This window comes from Thunnus thynnus, chromosome 13 (genome assembly GCF_963924715.1).
Source record: "Thunnus thynnus chromosome 13, fThuThy2.1, whole genome shotgun sequence".
In the NCBI taxonomy this organism is placed as follows: domain Eukaryota; kingdom Metazoa; phylum Chordata; class Actinopteri; order Scombriformes; family Scombridae; genus Thunnus; species Thunnus thynnus.
Genome location: NC_089529.1, coordinates 5,084,737 through 5,104,135, shown reverse-complemented (window position 1 = coordinate 5,104,135; position 19,399 = coordinate 5,084,737). Strand labels below are relative to the sequence as shown.

Below are 19,399 nucleotides of genomic sequence, written 5' to 3'. Positions count from 1 at the left end.
TGAAATATGAACATATACAGAATTACAAGTTACAGAAGCACTGGGGAGGATCCACTACAGACAGGATATACAAAGTGGCACTACAATCTCAGTTATCCAATCAATATTTATTGCTGAAAATGAAATAACTCGATATGTTCATTAGTTACAATCCCTGCAGGGAAATGACTGACACCCTGCATCAACAGTTAAGTCAGTCAGTTTCTGTGCACAGAGCAGATGCCAAAAAAAAAAAAAAAACAAAAAAAAAAACCCATCAGGAAGCAGTTTATTAATCACATACAGCTCTACTGCTTACTGAATGCATAACAGCAGCCAATGCTTGCAGGCTGCAGGCTGCCATAAGCAGGGGCTCTGAAGCTGAGCATGATTAAAACAACCTGTTTCCCCCTCAGTTCCTCAAAGTTAGAAAAGTGATTCTGTCTCAATGCTTATAGTTTCTTTTGGTCTGATTCTGGGCTTTTTAATATTTAAAACAGACAAACAAACAAACAAAAAAAAAAACAATTGATGATGGAGCAGAGCGGGTGCTGAGAGGGGGGGGATCACAGCTGTCATGTAAATACCAAGACACAAAGACAACCCACACTATATCTGCACAAGAGTGTTGTCATAAACAGCAAGTGAGTGTTTTTAATTCTCAGATAGTTCAATAATGTAAACACCCAGTTAACAGATATGTTATGTGCATAGGCTTCTCGATTATAGACACTGCTGATGGTGCAGGAACACAGCGGCACATTTGTCTCTCACAGTCGTTCCAACAGCCCTTCTGTCCTCTGCTCTGATGGTGGATGCAGGCTCAGGAGCTACGAGTCTAGACCACGCGTGACAACGTCCTCAGAATAACTGTAAGGCAATCTGTTATTTCTGGCTGTCACTGTCTTTGTTACTGCACAATTCTTAACTTATTGAAGAAACAGTAGTTAACACGATGTACAGACACGTCTTCAACAAGCTGCTTACAAAAAATACAATCATTAGCTGGATTAAAAAAAAAAAAAAAAAAAAAAAAAAAAAGAGCAGCCAGAACATTTGGCTACTCCAAAAGGTGTTCACACTTTTTCTGGTTCAGGTGTTCAAAGCTACATATTTTAAAAAACAGTAAAACATTAAATGAAAAGAGGATTTCATTCCGATGAAATGCAGGATTGAGTTTCATTAGTGTGTAATGAAACAAGTATGGTCGAGTGTAATGTCACAGTCCCTGGATAAAGGTTCCCTTTTGACACATTGACAACCCTGCTGATAACAGTAGTGTACAGGAGGAATCTTTTAGGAAGACTAAGAAGAAAATTGCATAATCATTAGAAAACACTGCAGAAAGGAGTGAACATAAAAACTCATATATAGCTAAAGTTTCATGATAGCCACAGTGTCACTGCTTGTTTTTTTGGGAGGGTGTTAACTTATACTAATGGCCGGTGTTGCATGATAACATGACCTCTCACAACTAACTTATGATGACTAGTTTGGAAATCTTTGTTATACATAAGGCTGACATTTTTCTAGCTAACAGCTTTTATATGCACATTTCATATAGCTGTTGTACTGGTCTTGTTTCATTAGGAATAAAATGACAAGGAATTTAAATGAAGTGTAAAAAACATTGGATGCTTGATATAAATACCATATTTCATAGTATTAGTGTCAAAAAGTAGTCGTATTACTATCTCCCACTTGCAGCGGTCATGCAGTGAACATATCGTCTCCCTTTGTGAATGTTTTTTTAACATGAATCAGAACTACAGAAGAGTCTCTATCACAAGAGTAGCTCCTGTCATTGCACTGTAAAGAAAGGTACTGACATTGTGCAAATCATACAAATACCACTCTTCTCTTCATCTTTGGTCCTGTTGGTCCTCTGTAGGAAACCTACGGATCACAGCAGGGATGGTTCATTCTTTACCCTCAGTATCAGTGAGGTAAAGAGTGATGGCCCACATCAGTCCCTTCAGTTATTAACAAGGCCACAAAAGCACTTAACGATTTCAAAATGTTGCATAAAATCAAATAAAAAGAAACATGCAAAACAATATCCTCTGAAATGCCATGAATCCAAGACAGGATACCTTCGTCCACACATGCACACACTTGCTTTGGGTGGAATGTCTGCTTCTTATAGGAAGCACTTAAGCAGGACACGGCAATAAAAGCGGATATTTTTCCATCTGCACAGCTTTCCCATTCACAATACAGGAGCCCCACTACGCGGGTCGGGCATTAGGGGGAGTAGGATAGCTAGGGAAGTTTGCCAGTGCAAGTTTGAGGTGGAGGTGGTCATGGTAGTAGTTGTGGAGGGGGGGGGGGGGGACTGGGACTGGGGTGAGAGGGGTGGGGGGTCACGCATGTGGCTCCCCAGTGGAGGTAGAGCCATTAGCTTTGCTCTTATTCCTACTCTTGCGGTTGAGCATACGGCTAAGCGTGGCTGTTCGGCTGGCCCGCTCCACTGCGGCGGGAGACTCCAGGTAGACCAGGTCATTGTGTGACTGGCTCATCCCCGGGTCCTTGCGTTGGTGACGCCGCCGGAAGAAGAGCTTGGCACTCTTCTGAAGGAAGCTGCCTGTAGCGAAGAAGCAGATGACAGGAAATAAGTCTTTGTGTTATCTTGAGAATATGTCAAGATGACACAACTCATACTCAGGCATGTACAATATTTCTTTGAGGTTGAACAAGTAGCAGCAATTTGAAGCAGCAGTGGCACAGAAATTTGTGTTAGTTGGAAATTGTTGTTTATGTTCGTGAAAAAAATCTAAAAATATACAATTTATTTCCCCCACTACTGTTTTTTCCTCTAGCAAAGACCTCTGTCAAGCTTTGGATAGTGACAATCAGAAAATTGTGTTTAATAACCAATTAACACACACTGAACTGTACCAGCAGACAGCAGCCGTATAGTCCAACCTGACTGCGACGTCATTCCTTCCTTTCAGCATGTAAGGAGTTTTTAGGACTTAATATGTGCTCACTATCTGTGGATTAGTTCAGGTCGATACAGCTTAACATAGACTGACACAATGAAAACTAATTAATGACAAATGAAGAAAGATATCAGCGTCCTCCACCTCCACACATAGTTCCTACAGCGAAAGGCTGGACAATACAGAAGATAACCTTTATTGATATTGCAACATGAGATATCAAATTTCCATTATGTGAGTGATGATCTCACTCTGCAGCATCAAGTTGGCATGTTTGATATCCATACTTATCATGTAAATATTGAGGAACATATTAAAATGGACTTAGTCATTATTAGGAATATTATGAGTGAATATTTCAAAAATATTCACAGTACCTTGTTTATATTGTGCAGCCCCACAATGTTTCTACAAGTTCTAAAATATAGCAACTCTATGATCTGCTGATATCTAACTGATTTTACATGAACTGAAAATGAATTTCACATTGTAGAGAAAAAAACTATGTTATCTACTCTACTGATAGCTGACAGACACTACACGTACTAGTAGGAGTAGGATACTACATGTAACTCATGAGGTAACTTACTCATCAGGACATAATGTGTGCTTAACACTGCTTTCCTCTAAGATGGCAGTGATGACAGTTCAAAAAGGAAAGGTTGAAACAGTAGGAGGGAAAGAGAGAAAAGAACATAAAAACAGACTGTATCACTGAGGAACAACAGATGGCCATGAAATCAGCCAAACGGAGGAAACTGGAGGAAACTTTAAGGCAATATGTTTTTTTAGTATTTAAAGTGAGATTTACAGAATAATAGTACCCTGCGACCTCTCACCTCTGCTCTTTTTGCAGCTCGCCTCAGACACACACATGGACAGCGAGGTATGGTCTAATTCCTCTCCTGTGTGACTCTCCCAGTCCTCTGGGGGCCGACCTATTCCGCTCGGGCCTTCCTGAGGCTCCGACATATCTGGGGGGCTACTGGTCCCTGACGCAATTGCTGTGGTCACATCCTGAGTAGAGCTGCCCTCTGACATCGAGGCATCCATCGCTGCAGCGTAGCCCGCCATCAGAGCTAGCTCATCATCCTGAGACAAGGGTGTCTGGGAAATTAAGCACATTATCATTTTGAAAATCAATTTCCAGTAAAGGGGTATTTCCTTTGGTTTAACATTTGCATTTGTTCATGTAAGTACTTCATCTGACATTATAAATGACCTACTATTTGCATGGGAGGCTCTGAGGGCCTGTGTTCACCTCTCATTTTATGTACATTACACATGATTTAGGCAGGACGATGGCAGTGCAAATAAGCAACCAGTTTTTCCACTGAAAGGTCCAGTTTTGATATTCATTGGCACATGAATGTTCTTCCAAAATAAGGAGTCTCTCCCTGCTCCAGACAAAGCACACTTTGTTTCACTCTTTCCTTTTCATGATCAACCACAGGTTAGGGAGCACAATGAAAAAATGTGTTTGTGGAAACAGATTTTCAGAGCAGCAGATACTAGAGCCTGGCCCCTCCTCAGCTTCTATATATTTCCCACTCATTCAAAACTCTGTGTATTAAGGAATAAAAGTGAAACTGATCCACTACAGTGAGACAGTGAAAGTGAAACAGTATTATGAACCAGTGAAGTGTTCCTCTGGTTCGTGAGCTCATCCTTACTTTAGCGATGCCAGAGATGATGATGGTACTCTTCTTCACTGGGGACTTGAGCTTCTGTTTGGCAGACTGGTGGAGTTGTCTGATGGCGGCCTCGGCCACCGGGTCGGTGCCATTGAGCATCAGCAGCTCGGTGTCAGAGGAGGACAAGGCTTTGCTGACTGTTGCCCCCAGCATAGACGCCTGCTCTGAAACACGACGCTCCGACAGCTTCGGCTTGTTGGCCACGGCTTTCTGGGTAGAATCTGAGGGAACACAAAGTTATAATAATCAACGTTTAATTGGGGATGATGGAAGTTCAAACCATAAATTGTTATGATATACAAAGTGTTCGGTCCGAACTCCAACTGATGTGCATTGTAATAAAAATGGCTTGTATTCAATCAGACCAAGCAGGAACTTGCAGAGCTTTTTTGGTGATTGTTGCAGAATTTACAAATCAATGGAAATGTGAGAACACTCAGCATCTCTTCACACTGGCTGTTGCAACTGTTGTTACTGCAGCGAAATAGAATGAACAGAAACCTCAACGAGCCTCTCTAAGTGTTTGTATATCAAATGGGACAAACATCTTCTCTGAATAAGGCTCTACTATTCTTGTCAGTGCTGTGTAGTCTCTCAGTTTGTGGTGCTGTACCTATATTGAGAAGAGGGAGCGGTCGACCCGGCTTGCTCTTCACCGCAGTGATGGTGGTGACCACCGTGCCGCAGGGCATGACTGTACGGTCCATCTCCACTTTCTTAGTGGAGGCTGGGGTGGGAGGATGCCAGGACCTCACCTCACTGGGCTCCAGGTAGGTAAACTGAGGAAAAGGATTCCCTACATTTAATATTCTAAACGTGTGTTAAAGAAAACCTCAGTGATGTGTGATAATATTCCATCTTAACTGGTGTGATAGTCTTACGTCAGTAGTAAGTGATCCGGTCACTGTGTCTTTGGTTGTGAGTGCAAATGTTTGCTGTCCTTTGGGTTGCTTCTTTACAAGATCAAAAGGCACTGACACCTGACCTAGTAAGCAATCTGAAAAAGAGAAAATACACCTAATTTAGTCTGGTAGCAGCAAAATGAAACACAAATATCAAAAGGTAAGCAGCAGTTTCCTGGGTTTTCCTTACTCTCTTGAGGTTCTCCATCATGCATCAACTGGATATTGAGCTCTTTCGATCGTCCATTCAATTCACTGGTGAGACAGAAAAATAAAAGACTATTCAGAAAAAGCAAGAAAATACAGATGTTGGTTGACTATGTAGATTTTAAAAACATCATCAGACAAAAACATCATCTCAATGACAGTGGTGGTTTTCAGTGTATCATGGTGAAACTTACAAAATAAACGGCTGGTCCCAGGCAGGATTGGTTGTGTTCTTCAAAACGGAGGTGTTAAACTTCTGTGGAGGGTCATCTAACTGCAGTACACACAGAGGATTCATGCTGCCTACAAACGGAGCAGAGAACATCTCAGTCAGCATCACAGAAAAAATAGTGAGTGATCCAAGAGCTAATTTCAAATGCATTCGGCAGTCTTTTGACAACTGAAGAAATAAAATGTGCTGCCGCAAGATTAAATTTTGCTTTGGTGGCTTCCACTTGATTTAAAGGGCAAAAGGAAGGTCAACCTACATTGTTTTTTTCACATGAATTATGCATAGGTTACAGGAGACTCACAAAGTGCTGGTTGAGTGCTCTTCCTCGGCACACAAAGTCAGATGATGTCTATTTAATGGAGCACTTAAAAAGGGACTTTATCAGCCACAAGCAAAGCTCCAATACAGTGAAAGTGATGTGTCTTAATGAATACAACATCAGCAAGAACCTTCAAGCATCCACTGCAGCTGCCCTGGATCTGGCTTCTAGCCCACAGTGAAGTGAGGCTAACAGTGTAACTGCTCTTCACTCAAAGGAAAGGAACAACACAAGAGAAGTGCTAAATGCTGCGTCATGTCTCTGCTGTTGGGCAGAATACATGAGGGGATGTCTGAAGTCCGGAAAACTGCTGAGTCACGATTAGAAAATGACTCATCACAGGAACTAACAAAACAAAGTTGTTGTGGCTTCTGTGACCTAACATGATGATAAGGTCTAAGAGACTTCAACACTGGACAATGACTCTAACAGCCTTCCATCGTCTCGAAACATTTCGTTTCATGATGCAAAATGGTACAAATATCTGACAACAACGTCTGTTTTTGCTCTGATCACAAGGGAACTCACATTTGTGCAGGACCACCACCGCACTGGGTGGGGTGATCCTGATGTGGGTGTGTTAAATATACAGTCAACAATGTTCAGCTTTGATCAGTAGATTACTACTTTTGACAACCAGCTCAAAAAACAGTATCCTCCACATTATCTGGAGATCCTCTGGACAGGACGCACAGACTGCTTTGGCAAAATAAACAGCTGGAAAGGCAGAAACACTCCCTACTCCCTAAAAATACTATAAACTCAATGTTGTGTAACTATAACGGAAAGCATGTTGAAATTTTTTTCTTTTTAACGAAAAGTACATTTGGGTCAATCAATTAACAATGGAGCTACTATTGGAATAATCTGCAGTATTATGGTGTGATTGCAAATTAGATAAAAGAATGTGATGTGTGTTACGGTCACTCAAGTCACTAAACCCTCTCCAGATATTTTTAACAGTATTTATGCACTTGAATCGATAAAGTAAGTGAAGTTGGAATCTATTCTATAACAAATTTCACATTTCTTATTTGATATGCATGAGGAAATGGAAGTGGTTAAATATATCCCATGAGAGGGTTATGTGGCTATAGCTGGTGCATGGACAACACAAGCAGCTCATTACTTTTTAATCAGCCCCACCATTGTTGTTAACGCCAGTTAATAATGCTGAACAACACCACCATAAAATTAGAGGCCCTTGTCTTTTTGCTTTAGACATCCAGACATTGAATTCTGTGCCATGTATTTTGACTTAATAAAGGCAGTAATCTTCTGATAGAAGATAAGCCTAGAAAAACAATCAAACAAACCTTTTCCACAGTTGTACAATGGTTGCATTTCTTTGAGGTGATTACAATAAACCAGAATTGTGGCTCTGTGACGTAGATGAGATGTAATCTTACATGTTAACTGAACACTGTGCCCACAAGAGACGGAGACGGCCGACAGATTAAAGATACGGCTACAGACATTTCACCAGAACTTGGGTATTTCTAATGACTAAGCGGAAAAGCGTCTAACCTGCAGCATCTTCCTCCTCGTTGAATGTCACCCGGATGTTTTTCACAAGCAGCTTCCAGTCGTGTGCATGGGGAGGTTTAGGGGGTGAGACCACTTTGTTGTAGGCTTCCTGTTGGAGAAACCATCGTAAGTAAAGATCACATACTCTATTCCCAGCTCGTATAAAAGTGGCACAGTGACACAACACATACATCAGAGAGATGATCCAAGGGCTCTGAGAACTTGATCTGAATCCTACACCTTTATCAGTATTGGCTTAAAAAGTGCCAGTAGTGATCATTTAAGAAATAACATCAGATGTGTGATGGATGAACTCTCTAAGTGTCTGCAATAGGTCCAGGCATAGGGCTCATACAGTATGTCTCTGAGTTCAGCCAGTGCAGTAGGTTCAAGGCAGATTTCTCCTTATCATGTCCTGAATGCAAAAGACTGGCAGCATCACTCACTGCTTGTGGTCTTCCCACCCGATTCAAAGATTTTGGCATGAGGTCTTATATGAACTAAGCTAGATCTTGGGTGCTGCTGTTGGGTTGAATCTGATATCCTCACTACCTTAGTGTGTCAGATGAATACTGTCTTTCTGTGCAAAAAAAATGTATTTTATGAAATTGGATCACAGTTAAGAAACCTTGTCTAGCCAGCAGCACAGAGGTTTACTTGAACATTCATCAATTTTTTTGTACTTAAAAGAAAATTCTTTTAGGTACGTATGAAATTTATAAGTGATCCAGACCTGTTGTATGCGTGTCATGAACAGACACTTGTTTTACTTGCAATTATAACATCCTAATCTGAATTAATTTGGAGTTTAAATATGATACCAAAATGAACAAAAATAAAATATATAGCTAAAACAAACTCAATGCAAAATTAATATTCTGTTTACCATATTATCATCATCATGGCTACCAATTAACTGAAAGGTTTTTTAGATTTTATGATTTTCATTGGCATATTTTGGCAATACCAACTTCTACATTTCAGTAGTTGCTAGGAAACTTCCCTCACTCTGACAGCGTGTGACTATGACTGTCACATGACTGCCTCTCATATTAGTCATGGAGCGCTTTGCTTTAAAAGCATGTTTTTTAGCATCTAACTTCATGTCAAAGCATTCCCTCTTTATTTCTGTCACAGTGCAGAGCTGCTCTGATGGATTCATATTTAATAATTGTTTTGGGTCTTCTCCTACTGACACTCCTAATTTTGTTATGTTCTTGTCTGCTGATTTCTGAAAGCAGGACTTGAAGCTGTGCGGTGTTTTTAATTTAGGAACCTTTTTGAGAGTAAAAATCGCCCACAAACTGAGCAGAACATGGAGCCTTCTATGGACATTTGAGGGGCGTTGATTATGCTAATGATCACATCTAACAGACACACACCTCCTCATGAACAGGTGACATTCATCAGGCTAAAACAAGCGATTTACGACAAATTCAGGCATCTGATTCGTATGAGCCAACCTCACAGAGAAAAGTATTAGTTTCAGGATAAAAATATGAAAATTTTCTTGCATGAGGCCCAATGTTACTTTAAAATCTGGGATTTCTTCTTAATATATAGTGGACCAGACATTGCTGATTGATTTGTTTAAACTGAAACTGGTATGACTGTTTTGTTTCATGTCTGTACAAATGTCTGTGTACACTGTATGAGTGTTTTTTTGTACTTTCCTTGAAATGATAATACATTGTGGCCTCCTGATCTTATTTGTTGAGCGGCCATGTCCCCTTTTTCTTTATATTATTTGTACATTGTTAAAAAACTTTTCAGTTGGGAGGATCATTAATCTCAGAAGCTTCCCACAGTACATTATACTTACTGTAATTTTATTGTGGATTAAACTATTGCTAGTTGATATCAGCATCCTTCATTTCAACCTGCTGTGTGTTCATTATATTCTGTGTAAGAAAGACGATATAACAATCGGTTGCATGAGTGAGGAAGACTATGGAAAACAACGCTGTTGACAGAAAGTGTGCTTGTCCGTGATTTGGAGTTTCATTCATTTGTTGGATGTTTGTTATGACCATGGAGAAATCTGCATTAGGAGGAGGCATTTTTAACCTTGAAAGACCTCCAAAACCTTCATGTTCTGAAACAGACTGAGCATATCAATGTGTCTGATTGCTTAAACCATCAGTGACTTATAAGATAAGATAAGTGACAGCATTATGGTCTGGTTTAGACCAGATTGGCTTGTCAACATAATTGGAGGCTTGGTTGGACCTGAGTGGTTGAAATGATCTCATACTGAGGCTTCAGGAGTCAGTAGAACCTCAGTTTGTGCTGGAACAAACTAAAGGATTCATTACTCAAGAAAATAATGAGTAGTTTTATGAAAGCAGCAATCAGTTGTATCCTGAGACTTCAGTTATAGCTCAGTGAGAGCAATGATCATGCCTAACAGTCCCGTAATTTAACTGTTGTTCAGAGCTTTTAACTACATATGAACACATGATACATGATCCAATTAGAAACATGTGGCCAAACATCATGTGACGGCTGTGCAAAGAGCAGACCAATAACAACCTTTTTGTATATGCATGTCAGTATAATAAACTGAATCTCCTCTTTATACATTAGTGCAGGTTTTTAGTTAGGCATGTGGTCACCATGATTGATGCTGTATTTATGAATCTTTGTGGAGAAGACTCAGTTTTGATCAAATCAAACTGATGCCCGTCTTTACTGATTGCCTTGTGAGACTTGAATATAAGAGTATAGATTAAAGTTTGTTTCATCAACTTGCAGCACACTGCAAACAATGATCAGCCGTGACAGACTTGTACACACTTGTCTGCGTGGCGTTCTTGTGTGACAGCTTTTCAGATTCGATGCATCAGGCATGACTCCTCCACTCACCTTGACCTCTGAGGCCTGAGCAGGCCTGCAGCTCAGCAATATAGAGGGACGCGTAGCACATATCAGCTGCCTCAACTGCTCCTTTACTGCTGCTACACTGAAAGTGTTGGCATTGTCCTGATAGAGAGAGATGATGATATCGCAAAAATCACACACATATTTAAAACATGTTGACTAAATTAAAAAAGAAAGAAAAGAAAAAGAAAAGTCCTCTTTTACTTAGACTGAACTGATCCAAAATGCAGCATTTTACTTTTCACATCTTGGTAATAAATTTTTAAGTCTCCCCCCATCTGTTAGTTATTTGTTAAGTTATTTGGATGACAAGTCGAAATGAACCCATTTGTAATTTGATTTTTCAGCTTTTCAATCTTTTCTTCAGAGGCCTCATTTAATGATTTAACAAACATAACAATGAACAGAAATTAGTTTTTATAAAGACAGATAATCACCACCCCACATTCAGTTTATTATAACACAAAGTTCTTTTTACTTTGGTAAAGTAAAAGAACTCTCCCTGTCACAGTATGTTAGCCTTTTTTTCGGTGCATTAGTACTCATCTGCAGCCCTTCAATTACCTGGGTGAAACAGGGTGTCACCTGCAGCTCTCCTGCCTCCAACTGAGACACCCTCCAGTTCACCTTGACCTCATCTTCAGCTTCTTGCATCCGGAGATCAAGCTGAGGAACATGGAGGAGAAAAAGTTAATGATTCGTGTTCATCCGTTTCACTGATAAAAAACTAAATATTTTTTGACTGAAAATGAAGAGTTTGTTAGGATTGTTGTGGCTGGTGAATGCTTTGTAACTCATACAGCTGTTTTAAGAATTGTTTTTCTGTGGGCTTTTGGTACCACAGTTGAAAATAAATCATAGTTTGATTGTGTGGGTGCTTGGCTGTTTGATGACTCAAATATGAGTCTCGACTACACAAGTTTTCATGACATCAGACTTAATTCACCTCACCAAACAGATATTTTAAATTTTGTTGACTAATATCAATGGTAGTGAGCAATGTTATAGTCACTAAAACTGAGAACACCATTCCAAACTGTGTAAGAGAATCTAATTCAGTGGGATTCATTTGTATAATCTAATGTAAGACAACGTGTATAGAATGATTTTTGACAACAGATGACTGCATCAGCCAATTTCACTTTTGGAATTGGTTTTCTTAAGCAGATACTATCTTGGATACCATCAACAACAGGTTCCTTGGTTTATGAAACTGTATTCTTTAGTATACAGTTACATTCCCAAAATGATTTGAAATGAATCATAATCCCTAATAATTACTAATCTCAGTTTTCGATCTCAAAAAGAATGGCAAATGACAACAGTGGCATTGTCTACACCATATCCTCTATAACAAACTTGTGCCAATGAAGAGGAAAAGTCAAGGCAATGCTTCTATATTCAGCCTGACAAATAGGAAAATGGTTTCTTAGAGAAGGTCAGCAAGGTGTGCATCAACACGTAGCTCAGCTGAGAGAGGAAGTGAAAGAAAAGGAGAGAACAGAGATTAACAGAAAACAGACCGGACCATCCTGTCCCAGCATGCCTGAATTCCAGTGTAAGACTGAAGGGCCGCCTCTGTGATGCCGAACAAAGGCTGCGTCAGATAGCAATGAGAATGCTTAGATGGATCCAAAAGAACAATATCACAGTCTGCATTGATCAGACTAGGATCAGTTCATAAAAACAGCTTCAACTGGAAGGTTACTGTAATAAAATAATCCATCCACATGAATAGAAGAACAGAAATTGTTTGCCAAGAAGGAGTTTATTGCCTTGGTTGAATATAAAATAGTTTAATGTTTCACATCATGTGACTGACCACGACAAAAGAGAAGTGCCTGCTGTGTTGTCAGACCACAGATATGTAAATGGGGTATTTGCATTACAAAGATGAAGACACATGTCACATGTGTAACATGGGTGTCATCACATGCAACAGACCACAGACCATAACAGACCAGTGGTACACTGTAGTAGTGTGTTTAAAGACAAAGTACACTCAGCAGCCCACCATAGTCTGCTGGGTGTATTATTATGTCCACATACTGTAAACGCCCAGGGCTTCTGTTCCACGTATCCCAGCACTCATAACATGACGAGCCAGGACCATTCTAGCTCGGTTCTCAGTCAAAAGCTAACAAATGTTCCAGTGGATGGATGGAGACATTTGAAAAGGCCTTCTGACTTTTCTAGAGCCGAAACAGTGAGAGTGAAAAAAAGAGACAAGAGGCTTCCTTTATGTTCCTGCAACAACTGATCCACAACCAAAACAAAATGCTAATCCTGACTTTAGCTTTCTAGCCTCTCACTCAGGTTGTATATTTATGGCACAATGAGCTCAGGAGCACAGAAGGGTGACAAGCACCTTATTGGTTTAAAAATAGCCTTAATACAATTGGGTTAGCCTGCATAACCGCTTGTATCTATACAACAGTGATTGAACACTGAACCTAAGAACAGGACGACAGCTTACCGCAGCTTAACGCACACTAGCCATTACATATCTCATCACAGTAGCTATGATGGTACTTCATTGCCACACTGCATCTGATGAGGGAAGAGTTGTGAAAGATGGTGGGTGAGCCATGGGAGCATTTTACTCACGCACTCAGATCTGTGCTTTGAAATAAAAGATATCACAGTAATTTCCAGGTAAGAACAAGCAGTTATTAGTCATTTGTGTCATAACTTCAGAGAGTCATCGATCCCGTATGAGTCCCTGACAAATATGAACAGAGACAAAGTGGGCAACCTTACTGGAAATGAGCCTGACAGTCATTTTAATGAGGTCTTCGGGACATTTGCCAAGCACAGAAAGATACCCCAACCACTTAATATAATGCTCCTGCAGGCAGTGATCCAATGCTGGGCACTGGCAGCACATCATGTTCAATAAAATCTCCCATTAAACTAAACCACCATGACTTCCAAAGGATGTCACTCTGATTTCAGGCAGGAAAAAGGGATATCGTTCACTTTGATGAAACTCATGACGTTTAATAAATGCCCTGGGACCAACTACAGAAAATTTACCTGCAGCTCCAGTGGAGCTATACACACTGTGTATTTACAAGGATCTGCTGAAGCCATGGCTGTTGATGCTGCACTGAGAGTGAACTGAAGCTTCTCCCCAACCACACTGCAGCAAGCGCTCTGTTGGGAGAACAAATTGAGGCATTAGTGTAATATAAACCTGCTAAGAATACCAGCTAGGGCGTTGACAACATTTGCATGCAACTCACATGTAGTTAAAACATCGTATGAAAGCAACTTCAGTGGGGAGAGAAATGAGATTTCTGTGTGTGTGTGTGTGAGAAAGGAACTGCATCAATAATGCTTCACTGACGATACATTTTATGTTACTGTGTGCGTAGAGTTTTGTGCAGGAAACCCATGGCACAAACATATCAGACTAGTAAGATGTGTTAACACTGACTTTTGCTAAAGCTGTTTCAAAAGCTGAATATTTGCCATAGGAGAACTCAACACTCAACTGTGAAAAAGGAAAAACATCTGTACAGGAAAACCATCTGTACTAGTCTTCAAAGACATTTTCAGCAGATTCAATCATCTGTGAGTACAATAAATCACCTTCACTGCAATGGAATGCATCTGTAACCAAGTAAATCACCACATACTGGTAAAATGTCCTCTAACTTGAAACATACTGTATTTATTCAGAACATTCATTCTGATTTCTATGTAGGATGGGTGTGTGTGTGTGTGTCTAGTTTGCTATTAGATCACTGTCAAGTGAAATGCAAACATAAACATGGGTGCTGCTGCATTCCGGTCTACCTGCTCCTCCTTAGTGCTGAGCTTGACAGCTATTTAAGCTTCTTACAACACACACACACACACACACACACACACATACTGCAAGCACATACACACACACAGCATGTGGGTAAAAATAAGCCTCTGTTCATTAAATTCCTCGAACTAACAACAACAGAGCACCTGGTATTTTGGTCCATATCATGATGATCACAAAGGAAAGGCTGAGCTTGCGTTGAGAGAACAGCAAAGCCGACCAGGCCAGCAACACAGCGAGCAATTTGTCCCTGTCTGACCTCTCTAAAAAAATAAAAGTCCTCCAGTGGCAATTTGTTTCACACACGGTCTGCAGCAGGTTGGCACATCATCTGTGCGACTGACAAAAGAAGGATCATGCAAGTGTTTCACAGCCCTTTTAAATGAAATCATAGTCATTCATAATGTCTTTTGAATTTTGTGTTTGTGCATGCGGCTACACCTGAAAGAAATGCTTCTCCGATTCACTTGTCAAGCCTTGCTTTATGGGGGTAATGTTTGGATGTACCAAAGTTGGAAGAGTTGATGAGTTGATGAGTCAGTGCTTGGCTGCTGCAGGCTAAAATACAGCACTGAATTATGGGAAGGATAGCCTTTGTCGATAAACATGAAAATTAGAAATCTATAAGGGTCTCTTGCTATAATCCTAGTGAATGATGAAGCTGACAGGGAATGCCAAATTGTATTTTTTTCAGTAGCTGGAGGAGGCAGGAACAACACACAGCATTGAGATAACAGAGATAACACAGCCATGAACATAACGGCAATTTTCGGTGAAGGAAAAGACCTCCAGGTTAATAAATAACAAACAGACTTTGCGGAAAGTGTACCTTGTTCTGGGCAGACTTCTGGAAGTTGGACACTTGGCTGACCATGAGCTCTGATGACTCAAGACCATCCTCTTCAAATGTCAACAGAACAGGACTCTGAGGGGACAGAAGACAGATACATTCAAAAAGCAGTGAACACCTATTGCACAACTCACAGACCAGGACAATGAACTTGTTGCCAATAAACGTGCAATGATCTAGGCTGTAATGTCTTACATTGGCAACATCAGTGCATAGGTGCTGTCTTGATCTTTTCAATGAATAGGAGAAAAAGGTGGATCAGAATCAGAATCAGATCCAGCTTTATTGGCCAAGTATGTTTACACATTGAATTTGACTCTGATTTAGTGACTTTCAATGTACTTACACAGAATAACAACACAAGAATCTTCAGAAATATACAAAAGGAGTAACTACATACAGGTGAAACCATTACTGTGAACTTTAAACACGATACAGGATACAAATAGTGCAAAGATGGGTCAGAGGGTGGCACAAGAAGGTGTAAATGTTACACTGCTGAGTGTGCGTTAAAAACAAGCGAGAGTAGAGTGAGATTATTGGTGTCAATCATCAAAAATGTGTCTATTATCAAAGGGTGGGGTATGACTGGATTTAATTGACTGGGCCATTAGAAGCTTCACAAGCTGTGTATATGAGAGCATAGATGAAGTCATTTTCTCCAGTTCACGTCCTGTGACGAGCTGCACTTTCTTTACTGAAGTCACCTGTCACAGGGTATAGGGGTGGCTTGGTGGTCATGAGACTTACCCCACGCTTCCTTGATTCGTCATTTAAAGCCCTGCACCACGCTCCTCTCCACTGACTCTTCCAGCTTTTCAGTGACAGCGCCCATCCCAGCAGAGCCGCGGCTTCCTCCTCCTGCGCCGCATTGTCCTCTACTGCTCTCTGATTAATTCCTACTACAGATCCTTGTTGGACATACTGTACGAAATACAGTATTAGAGTAATCAGCGATGCGATGAAAAGCGTGACCATGCATAGCCACTGCGGATCCTCCAAACCAAAATATGAACTGGAACTTTCCAAGTCGGACATGCTTTGCAAATGAAAACGATGACTACAGCTTAACACACCTCCTCCTCTGAGAAATTTCCTGGCATCCTCATAGTATTTACTTGGTCAGGGAACGGCCCATTCAATGACAGCAATGTCCTACAACTGATACCTGTGCCGATCTCAACCCCCAAAACAAATTATGCTTATTGTTATCCATGTTTCAGTGCTCCGTAGCAGCTATTACAAGCCATACAAAAGTCCCAAACTATGCAAACAGGTTATAAAGCGCTAGTACAAATAGCTAAAGGTAGTTTCTAGCTTCAAATAAACCTGCAGAGTGGCACACTCTCCTCCTCTCATTGAATAACGTTGTTAGCTTAGTGAGCTAATCTTCGCTACGGTTCGCTATTCTTCATTAGCTACGGAGCCGCCAAAGTTCCCCAAAAAAGGAATTATATCCAAAGTCCGCGGTTAAGCTCCACCAGACGATATCCAGATATCGAACAAGAGTCCAAGGAAAGCATTTTGAAAGGTAAGAGAGCAGTCCCAGCCGCTGGACGGGGTTTGCGGCGCAGTCTGACTGTAAAAGTTGCCGTTTACAAACGGATATGTGGCACAAACTATAACTCCCAGCATGCACAGCGACAAATGTAGATGTTTGTTTTTTTGTGTAGCCATCGTATGGATTGACGTGTATTTCCCAACTTACTCAATATGTGGCATCTAGAAAATTTTGTTTTAATAATGTATGCAGTTTTGTGCTATATGAGGTATATAAAGTCCAATTAAAAGACGCCACTGATCAAAAAACGTCACTGATAGAGTATTTTGATCTACGTGTCTTGCCGTAGATTCTCCCATTGTCATCATTACAACATTGCCAAACATTTAGCAAGCTAGGTCCTGCTGCCATGTCCCATTGCTCAGTGCGCACAGATTACATTTGGAGCTAGGGTAGCCTTTGTAAAAGTCTATTTAGTGTATTATTATACTGTAATACACTGTGTTGGATAGGCCCCGCCCGTCCGTAGAGGTAAACAAAGTTGCGTTTTATATGCGCGTCACCTAACGTGATCGAGCAGCAGCCATCATCACCCTGTTCGAGGCGTCGCTTGCAAATGGAAATAACTAACATCTCGCAATGAATTGTCGCTCGGAAGTTCTTGAAGTAACGGTGGAGGCGAGGCAGGTGGAAGAAGCTATGCTGGCGTTGCTGCACACCATTTTACTGCATCGCAGCACCGGGAAGTTTCACTACAAAAAGGAGGGCACCTACTCCATCGGTACCGTGGGCACACTGGACATCGACTGTGACTTCATCGATTTCACGTTTGTCAGGGTGTCCTCAGAGGAGCTGGACAGAGTGATCAGGAAAGCTGTGTCTGAATTCAAGGTAACTGTTAGCTTTAACCTGTGATTGTTGACGATAATGTATTGGCAGGCCTATAATCTGATGATTGTGTCATATGTTTTGGTGACAGGATGCTTTGAGCAACTCTGGCAGCGATGGCATGGGGCAAATCTCTTTGGAGTTTTACCAGAAGAAGAAGTCTCGCTGGCCTTTTTCTGATGAGTGCATTCCCTGGGAAGTGTGGAGCATCAAGGTCAACGTTGTCAACCTGGCCAATGAGCAGGAGAGACAGATCTGCAGGGAGAAAGTGGGTGAGAAGCTGGGCGAGAAGGTGATCAACGTTGTTGAGGTGATAAATCGTCACGAATACCTGCCAAAAATGCCCACCCAGTCTGAAGTGGACAATGTGTTTGACACCAGTCTCAAAGATGTCCAGCCATACCTTTACAAAATCACATACCAGATCACAGACTGTCTGGGTACCTCTGTAAGCACCACCATGAGAAGGCTGATTAAAGACACCCTGGCACTGTGAGGATGCTCCCCAACAAGATATGGATGATTTTATTCACAACTGTATCTATAGTCATGCCTGGTACCCTTTTTATGCTCAAAAACATGGTTTGTCAGCTCTAGTCCTGCTATGATGAAGCAGTGTCAATGTAAACAACTATTCAGTCACTTTTTTGCCATCTCTGCTGTGATTCTGGTATTGCTTGTACCTCTAAATTCTTGATTATGTAATGTCTATTATTTTAAAGATATTTTGTTTGTTTTTTTCAGTCTTTCCAGATTATCTTTACCTTCCATCATTTAAAAATGCAACTTTAACACAGTAGCAAATTACACTATGTATCAGTTTAATTCTTTAAAAAGTTGTGTTGCTGATAATGTTGAATCTGTAAATTATTGCACATTTTTTGACAATAAATGTTGTTCATTGTAATTGATGGTAATTATAGTCTCTTCATAGTAAAGTTTGCTTCTATAAAGCTGTCCTCACCTTAGAAAAGAGAACAATTGTCACATCTTTTATGCAGAAGATATGGCTGAGTTTGGGAACAGATTTCCTCATCCATGTGAAAACTTCCTCTCTACGCACTATTTCATTGAGAGTGTGACCTTACACATGGGTAGGACAGGATTTCCACCTTACCACTTTCCAAATTAAAGCAAACACTTCCTAAGTTCACTCCCTAGTTTCCAGCCAGAAATTGTCACATTGGCTCACAGCTTGAAAAACATCCCCCAGGCCCGGGGTTGTCAGCCAACAGGATAAGACGTGTGTGTTCTCACATACTTTAGTTCCACAGGTAGATGAATCAACAAAGAAACAATAAGAAGGTGTTAAAATGATGCAGTGCTTTCATGTGCAACACAGACTCATACATCTTGTTATATGTAATTGAGGAGAGCAGGTGAGGGATTATGATTTTGAGATTTGGGAATACATAACAAAAATGACCCTAAATTAAGAACATGGGAGATTGTGTCTCAGTAAATCCAAGGCCCTAAACCTTCTCTATCATGTAAATACTGCACAGGGGTCCTTTTATATCTGCTAACTGCTAAGTTCAGAGAGAGTTCACCAAGTCAAAACAGTGTTTCTGTAAGTGTTAAGAAGATGCAGAGAATCCACAATGTAAACATGGTTAAATCTTTAATGTTTGATTTAGATACTTGGACCCAAGGTATAGTTT

The 19,399-nt window shown here is 40.6% G+C and overlaps 2 protein-coding genes across 3 annotated transcripts; one reads left to right on the top strand and one right to left on the bottom strand.

Annotated features, from left to right (window-relative positions):
• Positions 1-88: 88 nt before the first annotated feature.
• Positions 89-17,134, bottom strand: LOC137195226 (C2 domain-containing protein 2). Of its 2 annotated transcripts, XM_067607405.1 has the most exons (13): positions 16,100-17,133; positions 15,329-15,424; positions 13,719-13,838; positions 11,247-11,348; positions 10,668-10,784; positions 7,803-7,911; positions 5,919-6,027; positions 5,708-5,772; positions 5,497-5,612; positions 5,229-5,394; positions 4,595-4,836; positions 3,761-4,028; positions 89-2,563 (listed from the first exon to the last, which is right to left on the bottom strand). In XM_067607405.1, the coding sequence occupies exons 1-13, from the start codon at positions 16,385-16,387 to the stop codon at positions 2,343-2,345; spliced, it is 2,019 nt and encodes a 672-aa protein (XP_067463506.1). In that variant the 5' UTR covers positions 16,388-17,133; the 3' UTR covers positions 89-2,342. The 2 variants fall into 2 exon arrangements, with proteins under 2 accessions (XP_067463506.1, XP_067463507.1); XM_067607406.1 differs by lacking the exon at positions 13,719-13,838 and having other exon boundaries at positions 16,100-17,134.
• Positions 17,135-17,195: 61 nt separating this feature from the next.
• Positions 17,196-18,645, top strand: atg101 (autophagy related 101). Its single transcript, XM_067607407.1, has 2 exons — positions 17,196-17,741; positions 17,830-18,645. Exons 1-2 carry the CDS (start codon positions 17,490-17,492, stop codon positions 18,232-18,234), a joined length of 657 nt encoding a protein of 218 aa, XP_067463508.1. The 5' UTR covers positions 17,196-17,489; the 3' UTR covers positions 18,235-18,645.
• The last annotated feature ends 754 nt before the right edge of the window (positions 18,646-19,399 follow it).

Excerpts from the sequence above, each read along its gene's own strand:
- LOC137195226 (XM_067607405.1), bottom strand. The coding sequence starts at position 16,387 with ATGTCCGACTTGGAAAGTTCCAGTTCATATTTTGGTTTGGAGGATCCG. Across the intron at positions 6,028-7,802 it reads CGAGGAGGAAGATGCTGCAG|GCAGCATGAATCCTCTGTGT; the intron begins GTTAGACGCTTT and ends CTCCGTTTGTAG. Across the intron at positions 4,837-5,228 it reads GCTCCCTCTTCTCAATATAG|ATTCTACCCAGAAAGCCGTG; the intron begins GTACAGCACCAC and ends GTGTTCCCTCAG.
- atg101 (XM_067607407.1), top strand. The coding sequence starts at position 17,490 with ATGAATTGTCGCTCGGAAGTTCTTGAAGTAACGGTGGAGGCGAGGCAG. Across the intron at positions 17,742-17,829 it reads AAGCTGTGTCTGAATTCAAG|GATGCTTTGAGCAACTCTGG; the intron begins GTAACTGTTAGC and ends TTTTGGTGACAG.